This window comes from Gymnoscopelus microlampas (genome assembly GCF_963454915.1).
Source record: "Gymnoscopelus microlampas genome assembly, chromosome: 3".
Classification (NCBI taxonomy): Eukaryota; Metazoa; Chordata; class Actinopteri; order Myctophiformes; family Myctophidae; genus Gymnoscopelus; species Gymnoscopelus microlampas.
The window spans coordinates 60,000,840-60,025,005 of NC_139940.1; the positions used below are offsets into that span (position 1 = coordinate 60,000,840).

Genomic DNA, 24,166 nt, shown 5'->3' on the forward strand with positions numbered 1-24,166 from the left:
TATTATGGGGGGGAACTCCGATGACAAAACAAGTCGTCCGAGTCATCTTGTCTCGAGTCGAGTCGAGTCGGGAGTCATTGGCTAGCAAGTCGAGTCGAGTCTCAAGTCTCGTTGGTCTTTTACCTTCCAAGTCCGAGTCAAGTCGCAAGTTTTACATTCAAAGTCCGAGTCGAGTCGCAAGTTTTACATACAAAGTCCGAGTCGAGTCGCAAGTCGTCAAATATGCGACTCGAGTCAGACTCGAGTCGAGTCACTATGACTCGAGTCCAATACTCTGCACTTCGACACCCAGGATTGAACTGCGAACCTTGCGGTTACCATTCGGCCACTCTATCGTAGCCTGGTAAACCCTCCCTCCGGAAATCTCATTTCCATTTGATTTCAGGAGTGAGTCTGGCATGAACGCCCATTCTGCAATATTGGCTGTGTACGCCAAACTGACGAGCCTATCAGGGTCGTCGCACATCGTTCTGTGATTGACAGCGACAGTTGGCCAATCAGGTGGCGAGTTCTAGTGAGCCCGAATGAAGCCGAGTGCAGCCTGAGTGCAGCCGACAAAACACGAACGGCAGCCATTGTTGTTGTCCGAGTGCCTTCACTTCTTACTTTCGTTTTTAAAGCGCTCTCAAACTTCTTTTTTTGAGGCATGGAATTTACTATTAAGTAGAGGTGGGCATAGATTAATTTTTTTAATCTAGATTAATCTATCTGCAATCCTGGAGTTAATCTAGATTAATCTAGATTAAAATGGCTCATTTGAAGTCTGCCGAAGGCATTCAAAATGTGTGTTCTAGGGATGCACCGATGGGATTTTGGCCGATATCGATATCCGATATGATATATTGCTGTTATGACCGATAACCGATATAACCGATGTCGATATGATCGATTAAAAAAACAGTTTTATCCAGTCTGAAAAACATGTGTAAACACTGCATTTGAAAAGGCAATCCCTGTTTATTCCAAATTATTTTATATTATCATCTGGATAATCCCCAGAGCAAAAAACATATGTGTCAACTGCAAAAAGTACCAGTGACAGCAGCTTAGAAAGAAACTTGGCAAATATCAATTGATATTGAATAATTGAATAAAAAGTTTGGGCCCCAATACTGACCCCTGGGAGACGCCCAAATGATTTGAGCTGTATTTGCCCAGCTTCACAAACTGTTGACGTCTGTCCAAATAACTTGTTTTAATCCATCCATACTTTAATCCAGTCTACTGCAATGCCTCTAATACCAATTTTCTCCAGTTTGTTTATTAATATGGTGTGATAGATAGTGTCAAAAACTTTTTTGGGGTAAATTAATATTCCAATTGCAACTGTGATTCTTTCAATGGATTCCATCAATGCCTGAGATGTTGATCTGTTAGTTCTAAAACCATATTGACTCTCTGAGAGTAGGCTACATTACATTTTTCCAAAAAAGAATCTAGTCTGCTATTGAAAAGTTTCTCCAGTAGGCCTATCCTTGAAAATTGTGAACAATTGGTTCCATTTGGACACTGAATTTACAGACCCATAAGGGTCCATTTGGTTTGTACACTCCGAGTTACAGACCCATATAAGGACCCACTTTTAGAACCACTGTCCTACACTCTGTGTGTGTGTGTGTGTGTGTGTGTGTGTGTGTGTGTGTGTGTGTGTGTGTGTGTGTGTGTGTGTGTGTGTGTGTGTGTGTGTGTGTGTGTGTGTGTGTGTGCGTGCGTGCGTGTGCACCCGCACGCTTAATAGCATACATGTGTTTGTTGTTGTTAGCATGTAGCACTCATTAGCATGCTCACGCAACAAGTATTACCAAACAGCGCCCAACTACTGCTATGTTTGTTCATCAACACGGTAGCGGTCGGAGGCTCTGCTTTTGTCCAATGACCACTTTAATAAGCTTCGCTGGGCTTACAGACCTGAAGCAAATGAATTAACGAGTGGAGCAACACGCTCCTCCTCTCTCTGTCTGAGTGAAATGAATGAGAGAGGCAGTGCGCACGTCTGACCATGTGAAACCCGACACCTATTCCCCCCCCCCCCCCCCCCCCCCCCCCACACACACACACACACACACACACACACACACACACAGACACAGAGTAATTCGCCCAGCTACATCAGCTAATGTTTTGGCTCCCAGACCGAACTTTGAGAATAGATTAACGGCGGTAATTTTTTTTATCGCACGATAAGAGTCCGCGTTAACTTAGCCCGTTAACGGCGTTAACGGCCCGGCCTTACTATTAAGATATCGTTTGGATAGAATTTAGTTGTTTAACTTCATATATGTGGTCAATTAATCATGACAGAGCCTATTTAAAAATATAAATTCAGAGAACCGGCAGGGGCGGGGAGTGACACGCATGCATCCCAATAAGGCAACCTATTTTGGGCATGGCCGTCTCAAAAGTCCCGTTGCGTCACATAGTCTGGAGGTGGTAAAAATGAACTGCTGATTGGCTGAAGGGGTTGTCAGTCAACGGTCCCGCCCAACTCCAGCCCACAGCCACTATTGCAGAATGGGCGATCAGGCCAGACTCACTCCTGAAATCAAATGGAAATGAGATTTCCGGAGGGAGGGTTTACCGGGTGCAGTACGTTAGTCCGACAGCGCATTCCTCCGACAGCGCAGCGCTCCGACGTTTCAATACTAAACCCGAACCAAACCCGCACCCTAACCCTAACCGCACGCGGATGCCACATAGTCGGAGAAAAGGTCTGTCGGATTATCGCATGCCTCCCGGGTTTACCAGGCTAACTCTATCGGCCACTCTACCCCTGAGCCACTGCCGCCCTCTGTGTGTGTGTGTGTGTGTGTGTGTGTGTGTGCGTGCGTGCGCGTGTGTGTGCGTGTCTGCGTGTGTGCGTGTGTGCGTGCGTGCGTGCGTGTATGTGTGCGTGCGTGCGTACTGCCCATTAGTTCAACGGCCCATTATCAAAGCTTAAACATTTCTAAAATGCTACAATGATGGCTCTCTTGAAAAGTTGATCAATTGGTTGCTGGACTCTGGGTCCAGCAAACGACCAGTTTGTGAAATAATATTCAATGTGCGATAAAATCATGCAGTGGAGATATGTTTTAGTGGCAGCGGTTGTCAAGAAAGGCTAATCTGTACCAGCTGGGTATTCCATGTGTATAAGTCACAGGGAAATTGGCATTCCAGGGAAATTGAAAGAGGAGCGCTCGCTTTTAGGCGCGGGGCTTCGGCTTTTCGAGACTTTTACGCAAGGCTCGCGAGGAGGAGGAGGCGCGAGGCGGGGCTTTGATACGAGGCGGCGCGAGGAGGAGGAGGAGGAGGAGGCGCGAAACGGGGCTTTGATACGAGGCGGCGCGAGGAGGAGGCGCGAGGCAGGGCTTTGATGCGAGGCCGACCTGGCTTTTGTTGTTCCCCCCACATAGCAACCAGGAAGCTACGCTAGGGGAACGCTGAACACGCGTTCACGCGCACACGTGATAATAGTTATTGTCCATGACGGATCTACACCAGACTTTTCAAAGCGAGCGTATGCGTGGTGCGTATAGCGCGATTGTTTAGATCCAAGTGATTATCAATGATAGCGGCTACACCAGGCGCGCGTATACGCAAGTCCCCCATACGCAGACTTTTAAAAAAGGACTGGATCTAAAAGTGCGCGTGTGTGTATATGCACGTGTGTGCGAAAATTCTTTGGTGTGTTTCCACAGTGACGGAGGCGCGCCGACTCAGCAGAGCTTGAGGCCGAGGAGGTACGCCCTCACGCCTCCAGGCGCGAGTACCCGAGCCGACAGGCCGAAGGTCTGCTAGTCGAATCAGCGCCGTCCGAGTTGTGAACCGATAGGGGGAGAATAGATCTTTTCATGGGTTACAGTCTAGGGTTACTATCCAGTGTCCACGACGACACACGTGTGTGTGTGTGTGTGTGTGTGTGTGTGTGTGTGTGTGTGTGTGCATGTGTGTGCATGCACACACGCACACGCACACATGCATGTGTATGCGTGTGGATTCAGTGTGGATTCAGTGTGCATTCATTGCCCTCTAGCGTTGGTTATACAGAATTGCCTGGGGGACGGTGAAAACAAGCGCTCCTTTTCCAATTTCCCTGGAATGCCAATTTCCCTGTAACATCTATACGGTATGTAGATCTCTCTGTCCACCTTCTTCTTTTCTCTTTCTGAAAATAACAATAACGTGACAATAAAGAAAGTCGATTCAAAACGGCTTTTATCGTGTTTAATAAATACAGTGTTCATCACTGTTGCTGCTGTGACCAAATTCACCAAATATCACTTGAATACAGGGACGGTTTCAATGATTCAAGAGGCATTGTTTTTATCGTTGTGAATGCAACATAACACCTGTCTGTCTGTCTGTCTGTCTGTCTGTGTAGTTGATGGAGGGTGGGGGCCTTGGGGGTCACCAGGCCCCTGTTCTGTTTCCTGTGGGGAGGGGCTACAGCTGTCAATCAGACGATGTGACACACCCACACCCAAATATGGAGGGAAGCCCTGTGTAGGAAGCAGTACCAAGAGCACAGTGTGTAACACCCCCTGTCCTGGTAAACACACACAAACACTACATTTGTTGTATGGTTTTGTTTTGATTACACTTACATTTTGCTTTATATTTGTTTCTCTTTGATTGACTGATCTTTGATTGATTGATTCTTTATTTGCAATGAACGCATAAAAAACATACAGCTGCACATCACCGCCTTGCACATGAAGGGGGTGGGGGGGTGGAAACAAGTGACTGTTGATAATGTATGCCCTGTGGATTCTTTTTCCAGTCGTTTTCCAACTAAGATCTAAATATGATTGTGTCAGGGGAAAAGTTAATTTAGTTTACCAGGAAAACTTGTACTTTACTAGAAGAATAACGATTTAACAAAGATTACACCTCTACGACAGGGAACAGAAGGAGCTGGGGCCTGTTTCACGAAACCTGGATTAGGGAACTGGGTTTAATCAACTATCCTGGCTTAAATTATCCAGGATCAGCCATGAATCGGTTTCACGAAAGCTGAGTTATCTCGGCAGATTAACTTGGCCAGTAAACCTGGATCGGGAGGGACATGTGGCCCCTGGGATGTTCGCCTATGTTTATCACAGAAAAATGTTTTAATTCTCGGTTCTCTCTCTCTCTCTCTCTCTCTCTCTCTCTCTCTCTCTCTCTCTCTCTCTCTCTCTCTCTCTTCCTCCCTCCCTCTCTTCCTCTCTCTCTCTCTCTCTCTCTCTCTCTCTCTCTCTCTCCCAGTTCATGGTGGTTGGACAGGTTGGTCCAGTTGGGGTCAATGTTCTACATCCTGTATCCCAGAAGGCAGTGCATCGAACAGGACACGTTCTCATTCCTGTACTAACCCCGCCCCTTCCTTCTCTGGCAACAGTTGTGTTGGATCCGCCACAGAGACAGGACGCTGTGACCACCTGCCTCACTGTCCAGGTACCACACTGATCACATGACCTACTGTCCAGGTACCACACTGCATCACATGACCTACTGTCCAGGTACCACACTGATCACATGACCTACTGTCCAGGTACCACACTGATCCCATGACTTACTGTCCAGGTACCACACTGATCACATGACTTAATGTACAGGTATACCACATTGATCCCATGACTTACTGTACAGGTACCACACTGATCCCATGACTTACTGTACAGGTACCACACTGATCCCATGACTTACTGTACAGGTACCACACTGATCACATGATTTACTGTACAGGTACCCCACTGATCACATGACTTACTGTACAGGTACCACACTGATCACATGACTTACTGTACAGGTACCACACTGATCCCATGACTTACTGTAGAGGTACCACACTGATCACATGACTTAATGTACAGGTACCACACTGATCATATGACTTAATGTACAGGTACACCACACTGATCCCATGACTTACTGTACAGGTACCACACTGATCCCATGACTTACTGTACAGGTACCACACTGATCCCATGACTTACTGTACAGGTACCACACTGATCACATGACTTACTGTACAGGTACCCCACTGATCACATGACTTAATGTACAGGTACCACACTGATCACATGACTTACTGTACAGGTACCACACTGATCCCATGACTTACTGTAGAGGTACCACACTGATCACATGACTTAATGTACAGGTACCACACTGATCATATGACTTAATGTACAGGTACCACACTGATCCCATGACTTACTGTCCAGGTACCACACTGATCACATGACTTACTGTCCAGGTACCACACTGATCACAGAATGGGGGTGAGCGTGTTTTGGGGCGTGTCTTCCGGTTACCTTATGGAATACTTTCATTGCCGTAAGCAAGGAAATACTTTGTTTTGTTGTTACTTTTGGGTCAAGTTATGTATTTATTTATTTATTAAGTAGCCGTGTAATAAGCGGGATAATGTACGGGTAGGCGGTCATTATTGAAATTTAAAGCCCGACAGGGTGATTATGCACCAACGCTAAATTTAAATCCTCATACATTATCCCTTGCATATTATACATGGGCATACATTGTGCTTGGTTACTACTTCTAAATGTTATCTTTTTATGTGTGCATTGTGCAGTATGTGCACATACATATCCATTTGCATGCATCTATTGTGTGCATATTTTTGTGTGTACAGACTTATGATATACAAAGTGCCAGTATGTGTGATGTGGGTTTTAAACCGCATGATTGTCCAGGGAAGTTACTTAGCAGCTTACTGCCAGTAGCTCTGTGGCTATGGAGCAACTTGCCAGCATCTGCAACAGTCTCTGTTGGAATGACTAGGGTCTTTGATGATCCTGCAGGCTTTGCTGACACAACCTCTGTCATGTCTGTCTTGTATGGAGGGAAGATCACATCGACTGATGTGCTGGGCTGTCCACATTACACTCTGTATGTATTGCCTTGAGATTGAGGTCAGTACAGTTCTCATTACAGGCAGTGATGCAGCCAGTCAGGATGCTGTCTGTGTGGTTCCTCTGTAGAAAGCATGAGACAGTAGAGGCGCTGTATTTCCTTCTTCCACACATGCCCCAGAAGAGTTTCTCTGTGATGTAGCAGTTGGTGACCCTCTCCACTGCAGCGCTATCTTTGTAGATGGGGTGTGCTCTCTTTCCACCTTCCTGCAGTCGAGGCCATGCAGTCATTGGTGCATAGGGACTAGAGGAGGGGATGCAGGGGGGCAGAGATGTGATGGGGCCCATCCTCACCTCCCGAAGTCGTTTGGCTAGAAAGTCCAGGATCCAGCTGCACAGGCTGGTGTTGAGTTCTAGGTTTATAAGCTTGGTGTTGAGCCTGGAGGGGATGGTGTTGAACACTGAGCTGTAAACAACATCCTCACATAAAAGTTCCTCTTCTCCATGTGGGAGAGGGCAGTATGTAGTGTTGTGGCTATGCTGTCGTCCATGGACCAAGTTGGCAAATTGATTGGTTTGTGGCAACCTGCTTTTTATAAGCTCTTTGATGCCAAGATAATATAATGTTAAATAATGTCACTAGTCCTCACTGGAAAATGTGTCTCTCAATTAAATTTGTCTGTCTGTCTGTCTGTCTGTCTGTCTGTCTGTCTGTCTGTCTGTCTGTCTGTCTGTCTGTGTCTCTCTCTCTCTCTCTCTCTCTCTCTCTCTCTCTCTCTCTCTCTCTCTCTCTCTCTCTCTCTCTTGCTCTCTCTCTCTCCAGTGGATGGTGTTTGGGGGTCATGGAGTTCATACACTTCCTGTTCAGTGACATGTGGGGTGGGGATTAAGCGGTCATTCAGAGACTGTAATAACCCCCCTGAAAAACATAGAGGACTGCCTTGCCAAGGAGCAGGGACTCGTACCCTCACCTGTAAAACAAATGTACCATGTCCAGGTAACACACAGAAACATACTTCTTTACTTGTCCCGTCAACAACATGACTGGATTTGGTTTCGGACCATGACGGAGGCGCGCAGTCCCAAGCGAACTGGAGCCACGCGAGGGACCACCGAGCGAGCTGAAGCGAGCAAGTAACCGTCCCAAACGTTGTGACGTTCACTTGAGCCTACTCAGCGCCGTTGGAGTAATGTACCGATAGGCACAGAATCGTAAATCGTGTTGGGGGAACTGCTCCGCCTCTTGAGTAGGTCAGTAGCTCCTGATTACGCACAATGAATGGTCTGATAAATCGCGGGTAGGTCAGTATATCGTCTACTCGCCCATTCAATGGTCTGATAAAACGTGATAATCTCCCATTCAATGCATTGATAGCATTCGAAGCCGGTGGCTGACATTGTTTCATCAAACCTGGCAAAAATATGTTAACTGATCAAACTGAAATGATGTACGCCTAATAATGTTTAAATTTATATAAATTAATTAATATGAAGGATGTCTTGCCCCCCAAAACAGATGTGAGTGTGTTCCATAGTAGACTGTAAAAATAACGTAATCATTTGGTTGTGGTTGCTGCACCTGTTAATCTTTCACCCTTGTCATTTTCAATAATATCAGAGTAAAATTGCAAAGGAAATCTGCGACTTTGTGTGCGTACATGTGTGCTTGCATGTTTGTCCTTCCACAGTCATGGATTGTAGTGCCATCTGACAGGAACAGAGTGAGATACACAGAGAGCATCGTTTTGTTTTAACATGTGCACAGTAAACACTGCTGAGTGTGTATTACAGCGGACCACGTTGTACACACTCATGCCATATATGACTCATCCATAATAATAACCATATAATAACGAAGGAGTTCCCAATGCAGCTACGCCCAAATCTGGAGTGTGTCGTCTTACCTCAATGTGTCATCATGGCATCAGGCGCAAGCAAATCCTTCAGCTCCATATACGGGCACAAAAGGGAGCATGCCCATATATAGGCATATACTAATGTCATCAGCTATCTCCAGGTATGGGCATACAATGGACAAGGACTGACAGATACAGAGATCCGGTTGTCCAGAGCCACCAAGCCCCCAGAGCCACGGTAGAACAGTGAAGCGGCCGTCGCCTGCTGGTCAAAACTGAGAATGCAGGACTTACGCATTTAAAACGCTGGTGCACCTGATTCGGATTCTATCAATGCATTGAATGGGAGATTATCACGTTTTATCAGACCATTGAATGGGCCAAGTAGGCGACATACTGACCTACCCACGATTTATCAGACCATTCATTGGGTGTTATCAGGACAAACTGACCTACCAACGGAGACGACTTATGTAGAGTTAAGTTTCGGTTTCGGACCATGTCGGAGGCACGCAGTCTCAAGCGAACTGGAGCCACGTGAGGCACCACCGAGCGCGCCTCTGACATGGTTAGTTATTATTTCATGGACTGCACTCGACTCACGCTCTGTCCTGTGAGCAAGTTAAATTGCCTTTATTGAATGATGTGTATTTGTTATTAGTGCTTATATAATAAACACTCTGTGTGTGTATCTGTGTGTCCAGTTGATGGTGTGTGGTCAGACTGGTCAGAATGGTCAGCTTGCCAGTCACCTCAAGGAAAATCCATCAAGTGTCTAAAGAAAGGAGGAACTCGGAGTCGAGACCATGAATGTCTTCACGAACTTCATGGTGGAAAGCCCTGCGAAGGAGACCTCAGTGACACACAAGCCTGTTACGACATACACGAATGTCAAAGTAAGTTACCCATTGTTCACGGCCATTACCTGGAGCTGAGAGGTGCTAGAAGTGACAATTCTTTAGAAGGGAAGTTTGGACTATTATAGATAACAAGATTCAAATGAGCACAGCTTCTTCATTTTCTTTTCAATTTCAATGAATGATACATCAGATGAAAGCTTATATTCTATACTTTAATAATCTATTAAAATTGTACCCAGTCACATATAAGCACAGACACACACTCAGATATGAACACAAATACATTAACAAACATGCACTCAACTCAACTCAAAGTTTATATGTATAGCACATTTAACATGACCAGGGCAACCAAAGTGCTTCACAGGTTAAAACAAAACAAAGCTATACAATATATATGGGGCGGCAGTGGCTCAGGGATAGAGAGGCCGGGTAGAGTGAACTGGAAACCGCAAGGTTCCCAGTTCGATCCCGGGCTGGGGCGCTCCCCCAGAGTTAGTGTCGAAGTGTCCTTGAGCAAGACACTGAACCCCTAATTGCTCCCGATGAGCAGGTTGGTGCCTTGCATGGTTTCCTCCGCCATTGGTGTATGAATGTGTGTGTGAATGGGTGAATGGCACAATGTAAAGTGCTTTGGATAAAAGCGCTATATAAATGCACCATTTACCATTTACAATATAAAATACATTAGCATATAATACAAACAAAGTCAAAACAAAACATTATTATAAAGCATACATAGGGGGCCAGGCTCAGCTGTCACTATAGGCCAGGGAGAATAAATTAGTCTTTAATACAGTTTAAAAACATCAATCAACTGGTTCGCTCTGATATGTAGGGGTAAACTGTTTCAGAGTCTGGGGGGTGGTGGCCGTTGTTTTTTAGCCTGGTCTTTGGCACAACCCTCAGAGATCAGAATGGGGTGTGGTTCTGAATAAGTTCTGCAAGGAACGAAGGAGCCAAAACATTTTGAATTAAAAGAAAACAAAACAAAACTAAAAACGTTAAATCAATATCAGAGCATGTGAGCGGAGCGGAGCGCGAACGGAGCGGTGAGCGGAGCGACACGATTTTGACGGGAGCGCGGAGCTGGTTTATAAAAAGGTTGGAGCGCTACTCAGAGCGAGGACCGCCTCCCGCTCCAGGCCGCCTCCCGCTCCAGGCCGCCCTCGCGGGGCCCCGCACCGAATGTTTGAGCATGCCCGGTCGCACGGACTTAGAGACACACAGACATCCAGCAGTGCACAGCGCACCGAGATTTCATTAGAATTTCTACTTTCTTTTTCTTTTCTTTTTTTTACTGTTGAGCGACCCGGTTTGAGCGGAGCATGGAACGAGATTTGCGCAAATCAACGTGAGCGAGGAGCGACGGGGAGCGGAGCGCGGGGGGAGTCGACGTGAGCGAATAGCGAGCGTGAAACCAGCCCCCTGGAGCGCCGAGCGGCATTTCCACCCGCTCCGCTCCGCTCACGTGCTCTGATCAATATGGTCTCGCTTCTTTTTTACCAGTGAGGAGGAGGGCTGCAGTGTTATGAATGGGCTGCAGCTCCTTAGCAGCCAGTGATTGATCAATGAACAAGGAATTGCATTAATTAAATGAATGGATGAATAACCCTCTTGAGTTCTTTCTGAGATAGGACTTGATCTTAGCTGAAAGTCCTAGATGAATAAAAGTAATCAAAACAGAGCTGACCTGTTGATCAGCTCTGTAAATAAATATAGTCATCAGCAAACAAGAACTATTTGCAGTTTTATGAACCACTTCTCTTCCCTCAAGGTAGGATTTCATCCAGATCACAGATTAGTTTTCAAAACCAATCGCCTATTCAGAAGTATACCATAAACACATGGTAAAACACAGGAGCTGAGATACAGAATATTTCCCTAATATTTTAACAAGGAAGTGAATGGAGTTGCAAATCTTTGGATCGCGTTATCTCCTGGTTCTGAGTGAAAAACGAAAAAATACAAAAATATATTATTATTATTATTATTTCTTTTTTCAAACGCGTCGAACGCATCAATGGCACTGTGGACCAAGTACCAATTGACTCGAAAAATCGCCCATGGCAGTAAAAGAGTTAATAAGTAATACTGTTATTAATAGTTGGTTATGTGTATCTGCAGTGATGACGCTGTCATGGGAGGGATGGGGGGAGTGGTCTCAGTGTAAACCTTCTTGTGGAAACGTCCCATCACGAAGACACAGAGAGAGAACCTGTAAAGCTGACACCTCAGGCTACAGGTACCTACCTACCTACCTACCTACCTCCCTACCTCCCTACCTACCTCCCTACCTCCCTACCTCCCTACCTCCCTACCTACCAACAGGGTTTCCGCTAGGCATTTTTTGGGCCGGCCACCATGGCCGGCAGGATTATATTTTACCGGCCAAAGAATAAATTTACCGGCCATATATTATAATTAACGCCACATGCGTGTTTGCACTGCATACATGCACCCAGTGACCCAGCTGATCATTACACCTTACGTTAGAGCTGCGCTTCTTTACACTTTATCACAGATGCAATATGTTCCTATTTTTTATAGATAACTAAATTATATGATCTACTATATCATGCAGAGATGTCACTTGCCAAAAATTAAATGAATAAAGTGGGCATGACCGCATGAGTGAACTGCTGCGCAACGAATAACAAAATGCCCGTTCGCCCCAAAACACAGTCGCCCCGGGGTAAATCCGGCGGTATTCGCCTGGTATTCCTATACATAAACTATGCCTAAACCTAACCTTATTCCTAATCTTAACCTCAGTAAAACTATGCCTAATCCTAAACCTATTTCTACCCATATCCTCAGTAAAACAAATACAAGAATACAAGAACCGCTGGTCCGCCTGAAAAATGGGGTCGAGGGTGTTTTGGGGCGAGTCAACCGACCCTGCGCCAGAGCCTTTCCCTGCGCGACAATGTCGCACAGTATAAACAAATTAATAATTATTTTGGGCTTTACATAGATTCTCATTCAACCTTGATATGCAAAAGTAGGTTTTGTTTTGTTTTGTTAACGTTAATTAAATATGTCATGATATATGTGGCCTTGCACAAGGTTGATTTACTTGCCTGCTGCAATCAGTGTCACCAGCTTAAACCAACTTTCACCATTTTATCCATTGCAGACAGACAGTCACTGTGCTTGCATAATATCCACGACCCACACGTGTTCGGGTCCCTTTATCGACAATTGGGTCCGGCTTGGTTCAGATTCTATCACCTCGGAAAATCCCGGTTCTGTTTATCAACACCCGAGCGAGCAAACCACCCTACTAAGCGCTGATTAGGAGGAGACACAGCTGTGTCTCAGGCAGCTGTGTTGTGGTGTATCAAAAATAGCAGACATACAAGCTCACAGCGCGGCGCGTTGCGACGTGCTGTGAGCTTGTAGCTGTGATATTTTCAACGCGCGACACAATGCAACGAATAGGCTAATCTATAACTGCAGCGCGCAGCAGCAGACTGTCTACCTACCTACCTATTTACCCACCTCCCTACCTACCCACCCACCCACCCACCTACGTACCTACCTACCTACCTACCCACCCACCCACCTACCTACCTACCTACCTACCTACCTATCTACCTACCTATCTATCTATCTATCTATCTATCTATCTATCTATCTATCTATCTATCTATCTATCTATCTATCTATCTATCTATCTACAGATGTGCCATTTCAAAACTTCAAATGTCCTGCCATCGGCAAGACAGTAAATTTTCAGGGGATTCCCAGGGCAATAAGAGGGACAAAGAAGGGCATTTAAAATGCTGAATTATTTTGATGATCACTGCTTTTATGATGCTAATTAATTTGAGCAACTGGTCAAGGACCTCTTCAAATCACCTTTCACCTCATAATGAGTCTGACACCTTCTTCAACACACATTCTTTTGTTCTCATGTATATGGATGTCTGTTGAAGGGAAAAACGGGGGTGTGTAGTGACAACTTCTTTTCAGGGGCAAAACAGTGCATTTTTAAGGGCAGAACAGGGAGGAAAAAAATGCATTTTCAGGGCACTTTCAGGGAAAGAACAGTAACGTGTGAAGTTTTGAAGTGGCACATCTGTACCTACCTACCTACCTACCTACCTACTATTATTATTAATATAATAATATTGGTTTGTCAAGAGATATCAGTCTTTTGGACAAAGGAGACAGTCACATAATTGGACAGAGGCTACAGTGGTTTTATACGTTTTTGTCATAAAGATTTTACAAATAGGATATCAGTTACCATTCCAAGTTACAGTTATAGCCTATGTATTTCTAAATATTTCTATTTCTTGATTGCCTTTCAACAAAAACATATTTGATAGACATAAAATGTCTTTGAAATTATTGTAATCCATCTTTTATTTCATGCGCAACGCCCCGGCCCGACATTTTCTTGGAGCGAGAATGCGTAAAATATTTATAGACCTGGCTGTTTATTTATCTTGCAATCTGGCAACGCTGACGTCAGGCAGTAGAGTAAAAATGCTCAATGTTCATGAATCCAAGTAATCGTCTGTGACGTATGCAGATCTGCCGTTTTGACCTGTGTAGAAGGTCTGTTTGTGGCGGGGATGTGTCATGGACTTAACCTATAAATATATGAACGTGTATGAATCGCTTCAGAGACCAGCCATTTCATTTGATATGCGTCTTGGCACAGACAGCAGGCATACATTTCCTAAACCCCGTTTGTGTGCCTAATTCAAGCTCAGCGCTACAGCGATCGAGCTGTTTTATACGTTTTTGTCATAAAGATTTTAGGATCTCAGTTACCATTCCAAGTTACACATTCACGTTCCCAGTTATAGCCTATTTTATTATTTTTCTGCCTGTAGCTTAAACCAAAAGACATGTGAGGGTTTGAGTGGGACTGAAATTTTAATGGATATGTAAAATACAATGGTATCCCACGCTGTGCGGGGGAGAAGGTGTCAGATCGTCTGGACCTCGGAGGGGAGAGAGTGGCCAATGGAATAGCAGGAAAAAAAACGTCATTTGTCAGACTGAAAAACGATCTGAAGTTAGACTGAGTGGTAGTTGGTGTTACTTCGCAAGTCCGAATCTCTTCCAGTGTGTCAAACACAGTTGAGTAGGGATTTGAAAGCTGCAGTTCTGCAGGTCCAACGAGTCGGGCAGAGGGCTTTCAGATTCGGACTGCGTCCATCTTCAGGAGTGTGAAAGGCACACATTTTCTCAAAAATATCAAGCCTTTTTGGCGAGCCAGCGATCATCTTGTATCATGAACGAGTTGTAAGGCTTCCGACCTCTTGCAGAATTTCACTTTGATTCATGCAGTGGATAGAAATTGCTTTGGGGGTTAAAATCCTCTCTCACAACATAGTCACGTGAGACCCATCACACGGAAAGTGACAGCTGCTCTTTCCCACTTATGTCCCTCGTCTCATCCACCATTATGTGATAATGTCTAGCAGCTTTGATCTTGGACAGCAACGTATTGAGCGTGATGCGATACATAGGTTCTATTAGTTCATTAAGGATGTTGTGGGAAAATAATTTATCTGTGGCAATGAAACTTTCCAGGACTTTGTTGTTTTCTGCCACTAAGGTAATCAGCTGGAGGAAGTTTGACTCCTTATCCGTGTGTCCCCTTACAGCAAGCCCCTGCCTCACAAGAAAACGCAAGCTTTTGAGTTGCTGCAGCATGCCATCCCGCCTGTCTATCTGGTGAACAGCATGTTGACTTAGTAGCTGTTAATTAATAGATACCTGTCCTTTGTATGCACGCATTTTCTGCACAGCCTCCTTGTGTATCAAACTTGACTCATGGCTGTTCAGCATGTCAGGGCATTTTTTTCCAGTTGTTGACACCAGTAGAAGTGAAGTTGTCATGTCCATATTTTGAGAGACAGCAAAACGGCAAACGTGACATATCAGTCGTTTTTTACTACTGCACAACACATTTGTCTCGATTTGTTAACCACTCTTGATTGTAATAACGTTCCCTTTCCCCAAAGGCCCTGGAAGTATCCTTTTTTGCAACAAATGGTTGAATTGGTATGTCGGTTTCAGTTGAATAAAGGCAGTATGTATCCACACACACCGTAGGAGCAGCAATCCCAAAGACAGCGACTGAAGCAGCGAAGGAGCCTCCTCCTGGGACTCTTCTGCATCTAGTCCTGGTGGCATTGCAATTGCATTCTCTTTATTGCACCTGGACAGCAAAGCCACTTCCACAGGCGGCGTTGCTGCTGCTGGTGGTCTTGGAGTTGGCTTCACACCGAATGTGATTTTGACTGGACACACTTTTTTTTTGGTGGCTCACTCATCATGATGGTTAGCTATGTCATGTGTTTTTATATTGTCTGTGGTGTCTGTATATTGGCAACATGAGGTCTGATAGGGTGGGCCAGACATTCAAATTGAATGGTCCATTGACTCCATTCACCTGTAAATTGCTGTATCCATGATCCTGTAGCATTGTGTATTTGCATTTGGATGTGTGGCAAGTTAAAGTAATACTAGGTAACGTTTTCAGTAAAACTAAAGTTAAATTGCATATCTTTTGTAAGTGGCAAATGTTTCACAACACCCACTCCATGAATTTCACCTCCGAAAGCCTTTTATTTATATATTTTCTATTGAACGCTGTCGAGCATGACTTTCCCTCGGAAATTACGTCAGCTGGCCGCAAAAAGGAAGTGGAAATCCACCGGGTTCCTGTTTGGCCAGGAACTACCGCGCCGGTTTCCTGTTTGGCCAGGAACTACCGCGCTAATAACCAAAGGAAACTCACGCTGATTTTAAGAGATTGTATGATTTGAAGAACGAAAAAAAAACAGAAAAAGAAAACACAGCTCACGGTAACTAAAGCTCCACTGGCTAAGAGAAACGATCCACAGATCGTATAAAAACAATTAAAAGAACGCTTTTTGAAACACTTCCGTCTTCCGGTGAAAACGAATGGAATTATGGGTAACAGAGGATAAACGAACGGCCTGCAGTGACGGTAATGACCAGCAGAGGCTGCTAAAAGTCGTTTTTTGGAAATTTGCACAGAACAACTTTAAGTACAGGCCATCACGGGTGAATAGGTGGATGTAGGACAAAGGCTGCCCATCTTCCTGTTGGCTTGGAGCCTTGCAATTACCGTATACCGGCTCTCGGCCGCAGGCACATTTATTACCGTATATGACAGTGTATTTGTGTATGTCTGTCCGAGGTGAGGGGGACCAGCCCACCTGAGCAGCCAGCCAGCCAATATGCAACGATTTGTGCATGCGCAAAAAATGCGACTGGACTGAATCATAGGCGCCACTAGCGTCTATAGATGGCTCAATTCTATTAAGTTCAACATTCTGTGTGTGTGTGTGTGTGTGTGTGTGTGTGTGTGTGTGTGTGTGTGTGTGTGTGTGTGTGTGTGTGTGTGTGTGTGTGTGTGTGTGTGTGTGTGTGTTTGCAGACAGACCATTGGCAATATGGGTGACAGAGCATGGTTCCATGGAACTCCTGAATGTAGTTATCTACCAGACGAGGAAGACTTTGAACAACAACCCTGCAAAATACCTGCCTGTCCTCCGTGATCATCCATCCATCCATCCATCCATCTATTATGTCTTTCAGGCTTATTCAGGCTTAGTCCACATGTACACTGGTATATATAGTTTTTGTAGTTAAAGATATCAGCATATACATTGCCACATGTATTTTTAATATCTCTGTTCAAATGAAAACATTAAAAAAGGTAAAAATGCAGCTGTCATCGCAATACTGTCTATTTACAGCCGGTCAACAACTGCAGTCTCGTGATGACAGGCAAATATACAGTAGCACCCGGTCTGTGCTCTTCTTTGGAGCAGTGAGCACACCGAAAAACAGGGGATCAGAGAACAATGTGTATTGTCTTTTTGTATTTCCTTGAACCGATTAATTGACAAAGTTTCCAATCATTCAAATAATAGTGTTTATTCAAACGCTTGTCCAGTCTCCACCTGGCTCTCATTGAATTCAATGCATGCGTCAGGCTCCTTTGCCTCTCAGTGCGTAACGTAATGAAGGAGCCATTCTGCCTGTGTGCCTTTGGGCCAGTTATGGGTGCAACAAGCCAGTTAATGATGGCATGGTTTGGGTACACTGAGGAGATCACACAGTTTTTACCGTTCTTATTCTGCATTGACAAAACCTTTATTCCCTGTTATACTGAATAAATGGGAACCTCACCCAACAGCAGTTTTTGGTTTGGACATTCTATTATTGAAACGCGTCAAAAACGGATATCCCTGTACCCAGCCGAGTGGCGAAATGTAGTGACGAATTGAAATCGTCACTACACGTAACGTTATCTCTGTCTAACTTTAATAAAATTGAATTGAATTGAATAGAATTGAACCAGCTAACTCTAAAATGTTCATTTTTCAGGAAATGACAAAAACAAAACAAAAATGGAGTTAGGAGGTTTTGTTCGTCATTGATAAGAACAGCTGAATGGACCTCCAAGCTCACAATGAGGTTGGAGGTCAAAAGGGGGTGGTGCCTGGAGTCAGCTAAACCAGCTAATTCCACCCCCCTTTGGTGAACTTAGCTGGTTTAGCAGAACGTTTGATGTTCTAATGGAGTTAGCTGGTTTTGTGAGAAGCACTTTTTAGGTTTCGAGAGCCTATCAGGCTTCGAACCCTATTACATCTGTAAGAGTTCATTATTCTTCCGCCGGTTTTGCCAGTTCTGGCCTAACCGCGTGGTCACTTTTTATGAAATTCGGCAATATGGTAGAGGGCTATGCCAAACGGCGAAAACCCGAAACTCACAAACATTGGCCAAAGGGTGGCGCTGTAGCACTCAATTGAAATATGCCAACTTTGAACAGGTACAACTCATGCCCTGTTTGACCCACAGCCATGAAACTTCGATGCACACATGCGTCTCCTCATGCCTAACAACTTTCACACTCACCTTTAGATCTCCCACCATTTCGAATTCTATGAAAAGCAGTAAAAAGCAGTAAAAAGCCTACTCCTCCTGGGATTTATGAGCAATCTGTACGAAACTGTATACACATGAACTTTGGACCAATGCCGACAGACGTAACCAAGCGGATTTTCCATAAGTGAAAACGTTAAGCTTTTATAAGCCAATGAAAATTGCAGCTTTTTTAAAATTATTCATCTGCCCCTAACACATACATGCAGACTCACATTTGTTTGACACTTTGCAATATTGTAGAGGGTCCTTCCAAGTATCACTGAAACCAATCTTACTCCAATTGGTCAAAGGGGGGCGCTATAGCAATTTTTTGAAAATGCAAACTTTAAACAGGCAAAAGTCATGCCTCGTTTGGCCGACAGCCGTTAAACCTGCTTACACATGTGCCTTGACTCATGAGGAACACATGTATCACTTTGACCAGTAAGCTCTGCCCTTAGATTGTCTGCAATTTTGAGCAGTTTGAAAAACATTTAAATCCAGGATTTCTGAGCAATTTGCGTGAAAGTGTGTCATGTGTTTGAACTCCCTTTTCACTAGTTCAGGTGTGTAGGTTCAATAGCTTGATAGCTTAATCATCTGCCTTGAAACCACAGGGTTGCTGGTTCGAATCCCACCTCAGGTAGACTTCATTATAATTGCATTGCACACAACATGACTGTATCAATGAGGAACATATCTATCACTTTGACCAGTAAGCTCCGCCCTTAGATTGTTTGCAATTTTGAGCAGTTTGAAAAACATTTAAATCCAGCATTTCTGAGCAATTTGCGTGAAAGTGTGTCATGTGTGTGAACTCCTTTTTCATCAGTTCGGGTCTGTTGGCCCAATGGCTTAATCATCTGCCTTGATACCACAGGGTCGCTGGTTCAAATCTCACCTCATGCAGACCTCAACTCAATTGCATTGCACACAACATGACTGTATCAATGCATGTGCAATTGTTAAAGATAACGAGAAATGCATACTTGAAAGTAGTTATTTTCAATGTATGACGTAATTCATTTGCCCTTTTTTTTGTGTTGTTGGATTCTCCTTTCTCACTATCTGATGCTGTCGATTCAATAGCTCCACCAGTAGAGTGTGAGCCTCATGTGCCGAAGGTCCCTGGTTCAAATCCCACTGATTACATTTATATTGCATTATACAAAACATGACCCTGTTAATTCAGACATGTGCAATTTTTAAACAATAACATGAAATGCTTTTTTGAGAGTAGTTGTTTTTTATGTATGACATACTTTCTTGTGAAAATAGCCGATCTACAATCTCACAACTTTTCAGATAGCAACGCGTTGTGAGCTTGTAGGTCGACTATTTTCACTAGTTTCCAGTCCGAGGAGACAAAAAAAAAAACTTTATTGGTAAATGTTTTGTGAACCAGTGATCTACAGTAGTTAGCGAAATAGAGGCTTGGTTCATAATGGACGGAAAAACCTATAGATATCAACAGACACCATCAGGGAGACCATATCTCTAGCTCAATGAGAAGAGAGGCAGCCTGTGAATCCATAGGTCGCTGGTTCGATCCCTGTCCCCAACAATGCGTTGAGGTGATCATCATTTGGAATTCCCCCTATTCCCATGGATTGGATCCACCCCTCTCACTCATCACCAATCACACATGCACAGTACAATTTTTAGGTACTTTTACTTTACTACTCTACTCTACTACAATTACAGCAGATGACAGCTTTAGTTACTTGTTACTTTGCAGATGTAATTATTAATACAACACCTACAGTAACCACATACAGCCGATCTACAATGTGACGCGTTATGAGCTTGTTTGTATATAATAAGCAACCCATGCTGTATGATAACTTACCACATATGAAATCCAATTCTATCTATCCAATGACTCAGTCTGTACTGTGGCCATAGCTGAGTGGTTAGTGAGCCCACCTAGGGAGCCAGAGGCCCTGGTTGCCCCAGGTACGATTCCAGGCCAGGCCAGCAAATGTGTCGATGAAATGAAATTTGTCCCTGAGCAAGACTCTTAACCCCTAATTGCTCACAGGCCCTCATTGGAAACAAGACCGCAAGGACTTTCATGAACGGACCTGGAATTATCCTTATCCTTTACACTGTCTACCCACAAGTCTATAGCTCCCTGGTTCAAACCTCAATTTAACCAGTCCAAATATAATTTACTGAACAAAAATCATGACTTTGTTAATTAATGCATGTTCACTTCTTCTCTCTCGCTCTCTCTCTTACTGCCTCTCTTTCTCACTGCCTCTCTCTCTCTCTCTCTCTCTCTCTCTCTCTCTCTCTCTCTCTCTCTCTCTCTCTCTCTCTCTCTCCCCTTCTCTCTCTCTCTCCCTCTCCCTCTCCCTCTCCCTCTCTCTCTCTCTCTCTCTCTCTCTGTCACTGTCTGTCTGTCTGCCAGTCTGCCACTCTGTCACTGTCTGTCTGTCTGCCAGTCTGCCACTCTGTCACTGTCTGTCTGTCTGTCTGCCAGTCTGCCAGTCTGCCACTCTGTCACTCTGTCACAGTCTGTCTGTCTGCCAGTCTGCCACTCTGTCACTGTCTGTCTGTCTGCCAGTCTGCAACTCTGTCACTGTCTGTCTGTCTGCCAGTCTGCCACTCTGTCACTGTCTGTCTGTCTGCCAGTCTGCCAGTCTGCCACAGTCTGTCTGTCAGCCAGTCTGCCACTCTGTCACTGTCTGTCTGTCTGCCAGTCTGCCACTCTGTCACAGTCTGTCTGTCTGTTTGTCTGTCTGCCACTCTGTCACAGTCTGCCAGTCTGCCAGTCTGTCACAGTCTGCCAGTCTGCCACTCTGTCACTGTCTGTCTGTCTGCCAGTCTGCCAGTCTGCCACAGTCTGTCTGTCTGCCAGTCTGCCAGTCTGCCACAGTCTGTCACAGTCTGCCAGTCTGCCAGTCTGCCACTCTGTCACAGTCTGCCAGTCTGCCACTCTGTCAAAGTCTGCCAGTCTGCCAGTCTGCCACTCTGTCACAGTCTGCCATTATTCTCGAAACCGCTCATTGCTACTTGCAGCTATATTTAATACTTTTAATTGGTTCAACATTTTTTTTATCAACACACATACGTAAAGGGTGTTCAATGACCCTGATTTATGGAAAACAATGCAAAAGCAGAAAATGGAGTTAGCTGGTTCCTGCCGGACCAGTTTGATTGTATTTATTTTCCCTTTTTCTGGGGGAGGTCTTCGTATATGCCCAATAGGGTTTCATACCTTGGCTTTCTTCCTAAACATTTCGAATACCTTTGAATATTGAATCTATATTTATCATTGTGTGTGCAAATAATAAAAACAGAAATGCTAAATGCCTAAACTATAAACTGTAGAAACTTAATTTTCCAGAGTAGCAATACTGATTCATCAAAGCAGCCCAATTGTGCAGAGAATGTTAATGTGAAGACCCGTTTCATAGAGATATGAGACAACAGACTATTATATGATTACAGCCAGAGTTTAATATACATGAATGTCACTGTCTATTTTGCATAGACTACAACATGACAGATTACATATAACTTTCCCATAGCAGTAAAAGTTTGACATCCAGGAAAGGAAAACGTATGGCCTTCAATCGTCTTGACAGCCGATGATTCTTAAATTCCGAACTAGTCTCTCCATGGCCTTGCAAACTTGTTTGTATTCTGACCGGGGAGCCCTACATTCTTCTGGTGAGGGCCAGTACTCTATCCACGTCCTCCCACCTAAGACATACTCATACCTACGGACAAAAAAGATGTCACATTTGATATAGGTAACTATACTGTTACACCTTCTTAAACTAATGGGCTAAGTCGTTTGTTTAAGTTTTTCAGAAAAAAAAGAAAAAAAACCTGATCCAAAACAAAACTATATGATATTTCTTAACATTTTCACCCAAAACGTTTATAACAAATTATGGCTATTAACATAAAGGATTACACCTGACTTAGGCCAAATGAGTCACTCATTTACTCCAGACTTAGGCAATTTTTTAAAATTTTTAAAAAAACAAGAATGGCCTATTTTGGCCTAAGTCACACCAGGGAGATAGGCCATTATACTATTAGGAGATAATTTGACCAGAGGTGGCCAGTGTCATGAAGAGCTGATCAGGCAAAAATATCCTTTTCCTCAAAAAATTACTTAGGCCAAGGTGATGCTGTGAAAAGGCATTCAGCAATGTAAGATCATGTCTACACAGTAAAATCCTCTGCGTACATGTACAGTGTACAAATGTAACCAAATGAACATTTATGGGTACATTTGGTTAAACATATATAAATTAATACTGAGGATTTGAATGTATATAAATACAAAGTGCTTTCAGTTTGTTATTGTTATTTTCAAGTGTTTAATTAATTATTTTTTGTGAAAATAGCATAATGTGAATTATTTATTTCTGGAATACAGTTCTTATATGACGCAATCTAAGATTTGCCTATGGGATTGCCGATACAAAAAGTAACGCTGCGACTCAGGGGGATAGCGCCCTCTAGTGGCAGTCATGTCAGACTTCGGCGCTCTATAAAATAGGGTTTAGGTGGTTAAGAGAAATCAATCAACAGGTTAATTTAGTGTCACATTCATAAAACGTTTCTAAATGTTACGTTGCATTTCCCATGTTACATTATTTAACATAACTAACTTTCAACTAACACACAAGAAACCCCTCAAGGAACCCTGGGGTTCCCCGAACCGCACTTTGAGAACCATGGGACGGCTGGCCAATCAGATGAGACATGGGCGGATCCCCTTGCCTATGGCTTAGTAAGGCCTCTGCTTTCAGCGCTGTAATTAAAGCACATCTGTTGCAGCTGGTCGTGACCTACTACAAATTGTAGTGTAGTTGGTCGGCTACTTTTCCCCATAGACCTGTTTAAACAGTAGCAATAGCAGGCAGCTATGTCCGAACCAATGGCTATATCGCAAAAACTTGAGACATTGAGGTACAGCATATGCGATTTTTGTGTTGGTACGATCAAAAACGTGGTTACAAGAGCGAGTTAAGAAATTGTGTCTTTAAACATATTTTTTCCTAACGATAAATACACTGGAGAAAGTACTCCTCGGAGCACAGGTCTCCACCAGGTCAGGTAGGTTAACGTGGCCTCCTGGTGTCGCTATAATAAGCCAATGTGAAAAGGGGTGCCATTTCTTCTTAGGCCTTGCACGGCAATCGGACACTGCATTAATCATCAGTCATCAGTTAGTGTATCTGTTTTAGAGTGGTACCAGCGATTACCCCCACTCAGCCTTTCATATAGTACTGCACATTTTTGTTGGTTTTGTTGGTTTTGGAGAGCATGTTCTTTATTACAGCCCCATGATGAGAGGCTACACACTAGGGCTGTCAAACGAATATTCAATATTCGAATATTATTCGAATATTGGGAAAATATGTATATTCGAATATGAAAATGAATATTAAAATAAAAAACATATAAAATATATATATGTTTATTTGACAGGGACAATACAAAAATCAATGAACAAAGTTATAAAAAACAAACAAAAGATATGTTTTATTGGATCCGAGCACTCGCACACACACATGCACAAAAACATAGTCTTCGGCCTTCGGCGAGACAATAAAATATGCATGACAAACATAATTGATCATGGTAAAGACTCTGAAGTTCTAAAAAAAATCTGAAACCAGAATAAATTAATCATGCAAGTTAATTTGTGGGCAAGTAC

At 43.8% G+C, this 24,166-nt stretch overlaps 1 protein-coding gene across 2 annotated transcripts in view; it reads left to right on the forward strand.

Annotated features, from left to right (window-relative positions):
• LOC311042465 (properdin-like) overlaps window positions 1-17,738 on the forward strand; it is a 72,226-nt gene extending 54,488 nt beyond the window's left edge. For both annotated transcript variants that reach the window (XM_084053212.1, XM_084053211.1), the window contains exons 7-12: window positions 4,361-4,528; window positions 5,227-5,412; window positions 7,657-7,830; window positions 9,394-9,585; window positions 11,677-11,794; window positions 16,985-17,738. In XM_084053212.1, coding sequence (XP_083909338.1) covers window positions 4,361-4,528; window positions 5,227-5,412; window positions 7,657-7,830; window positions 9,394-9,585; window positions 11,677-11,794; window positions 16,985-17,105 — 959 coding nt within the window. In that variant the 3' untranslated portion in view covers window positions 17,106-17,738. The remainder of the gene's footprint in view (window positions 1-4,360; window positions 4,529-5,226; window positions 5,413-7,656; window positions 7,831-9,393; window positions 9,586-11,676; window positions 11,795-16,984) is intronic.
• The last annotated feature ends 6,428 nt before the right edge of the window (window positions 17,739-24,166 follow it).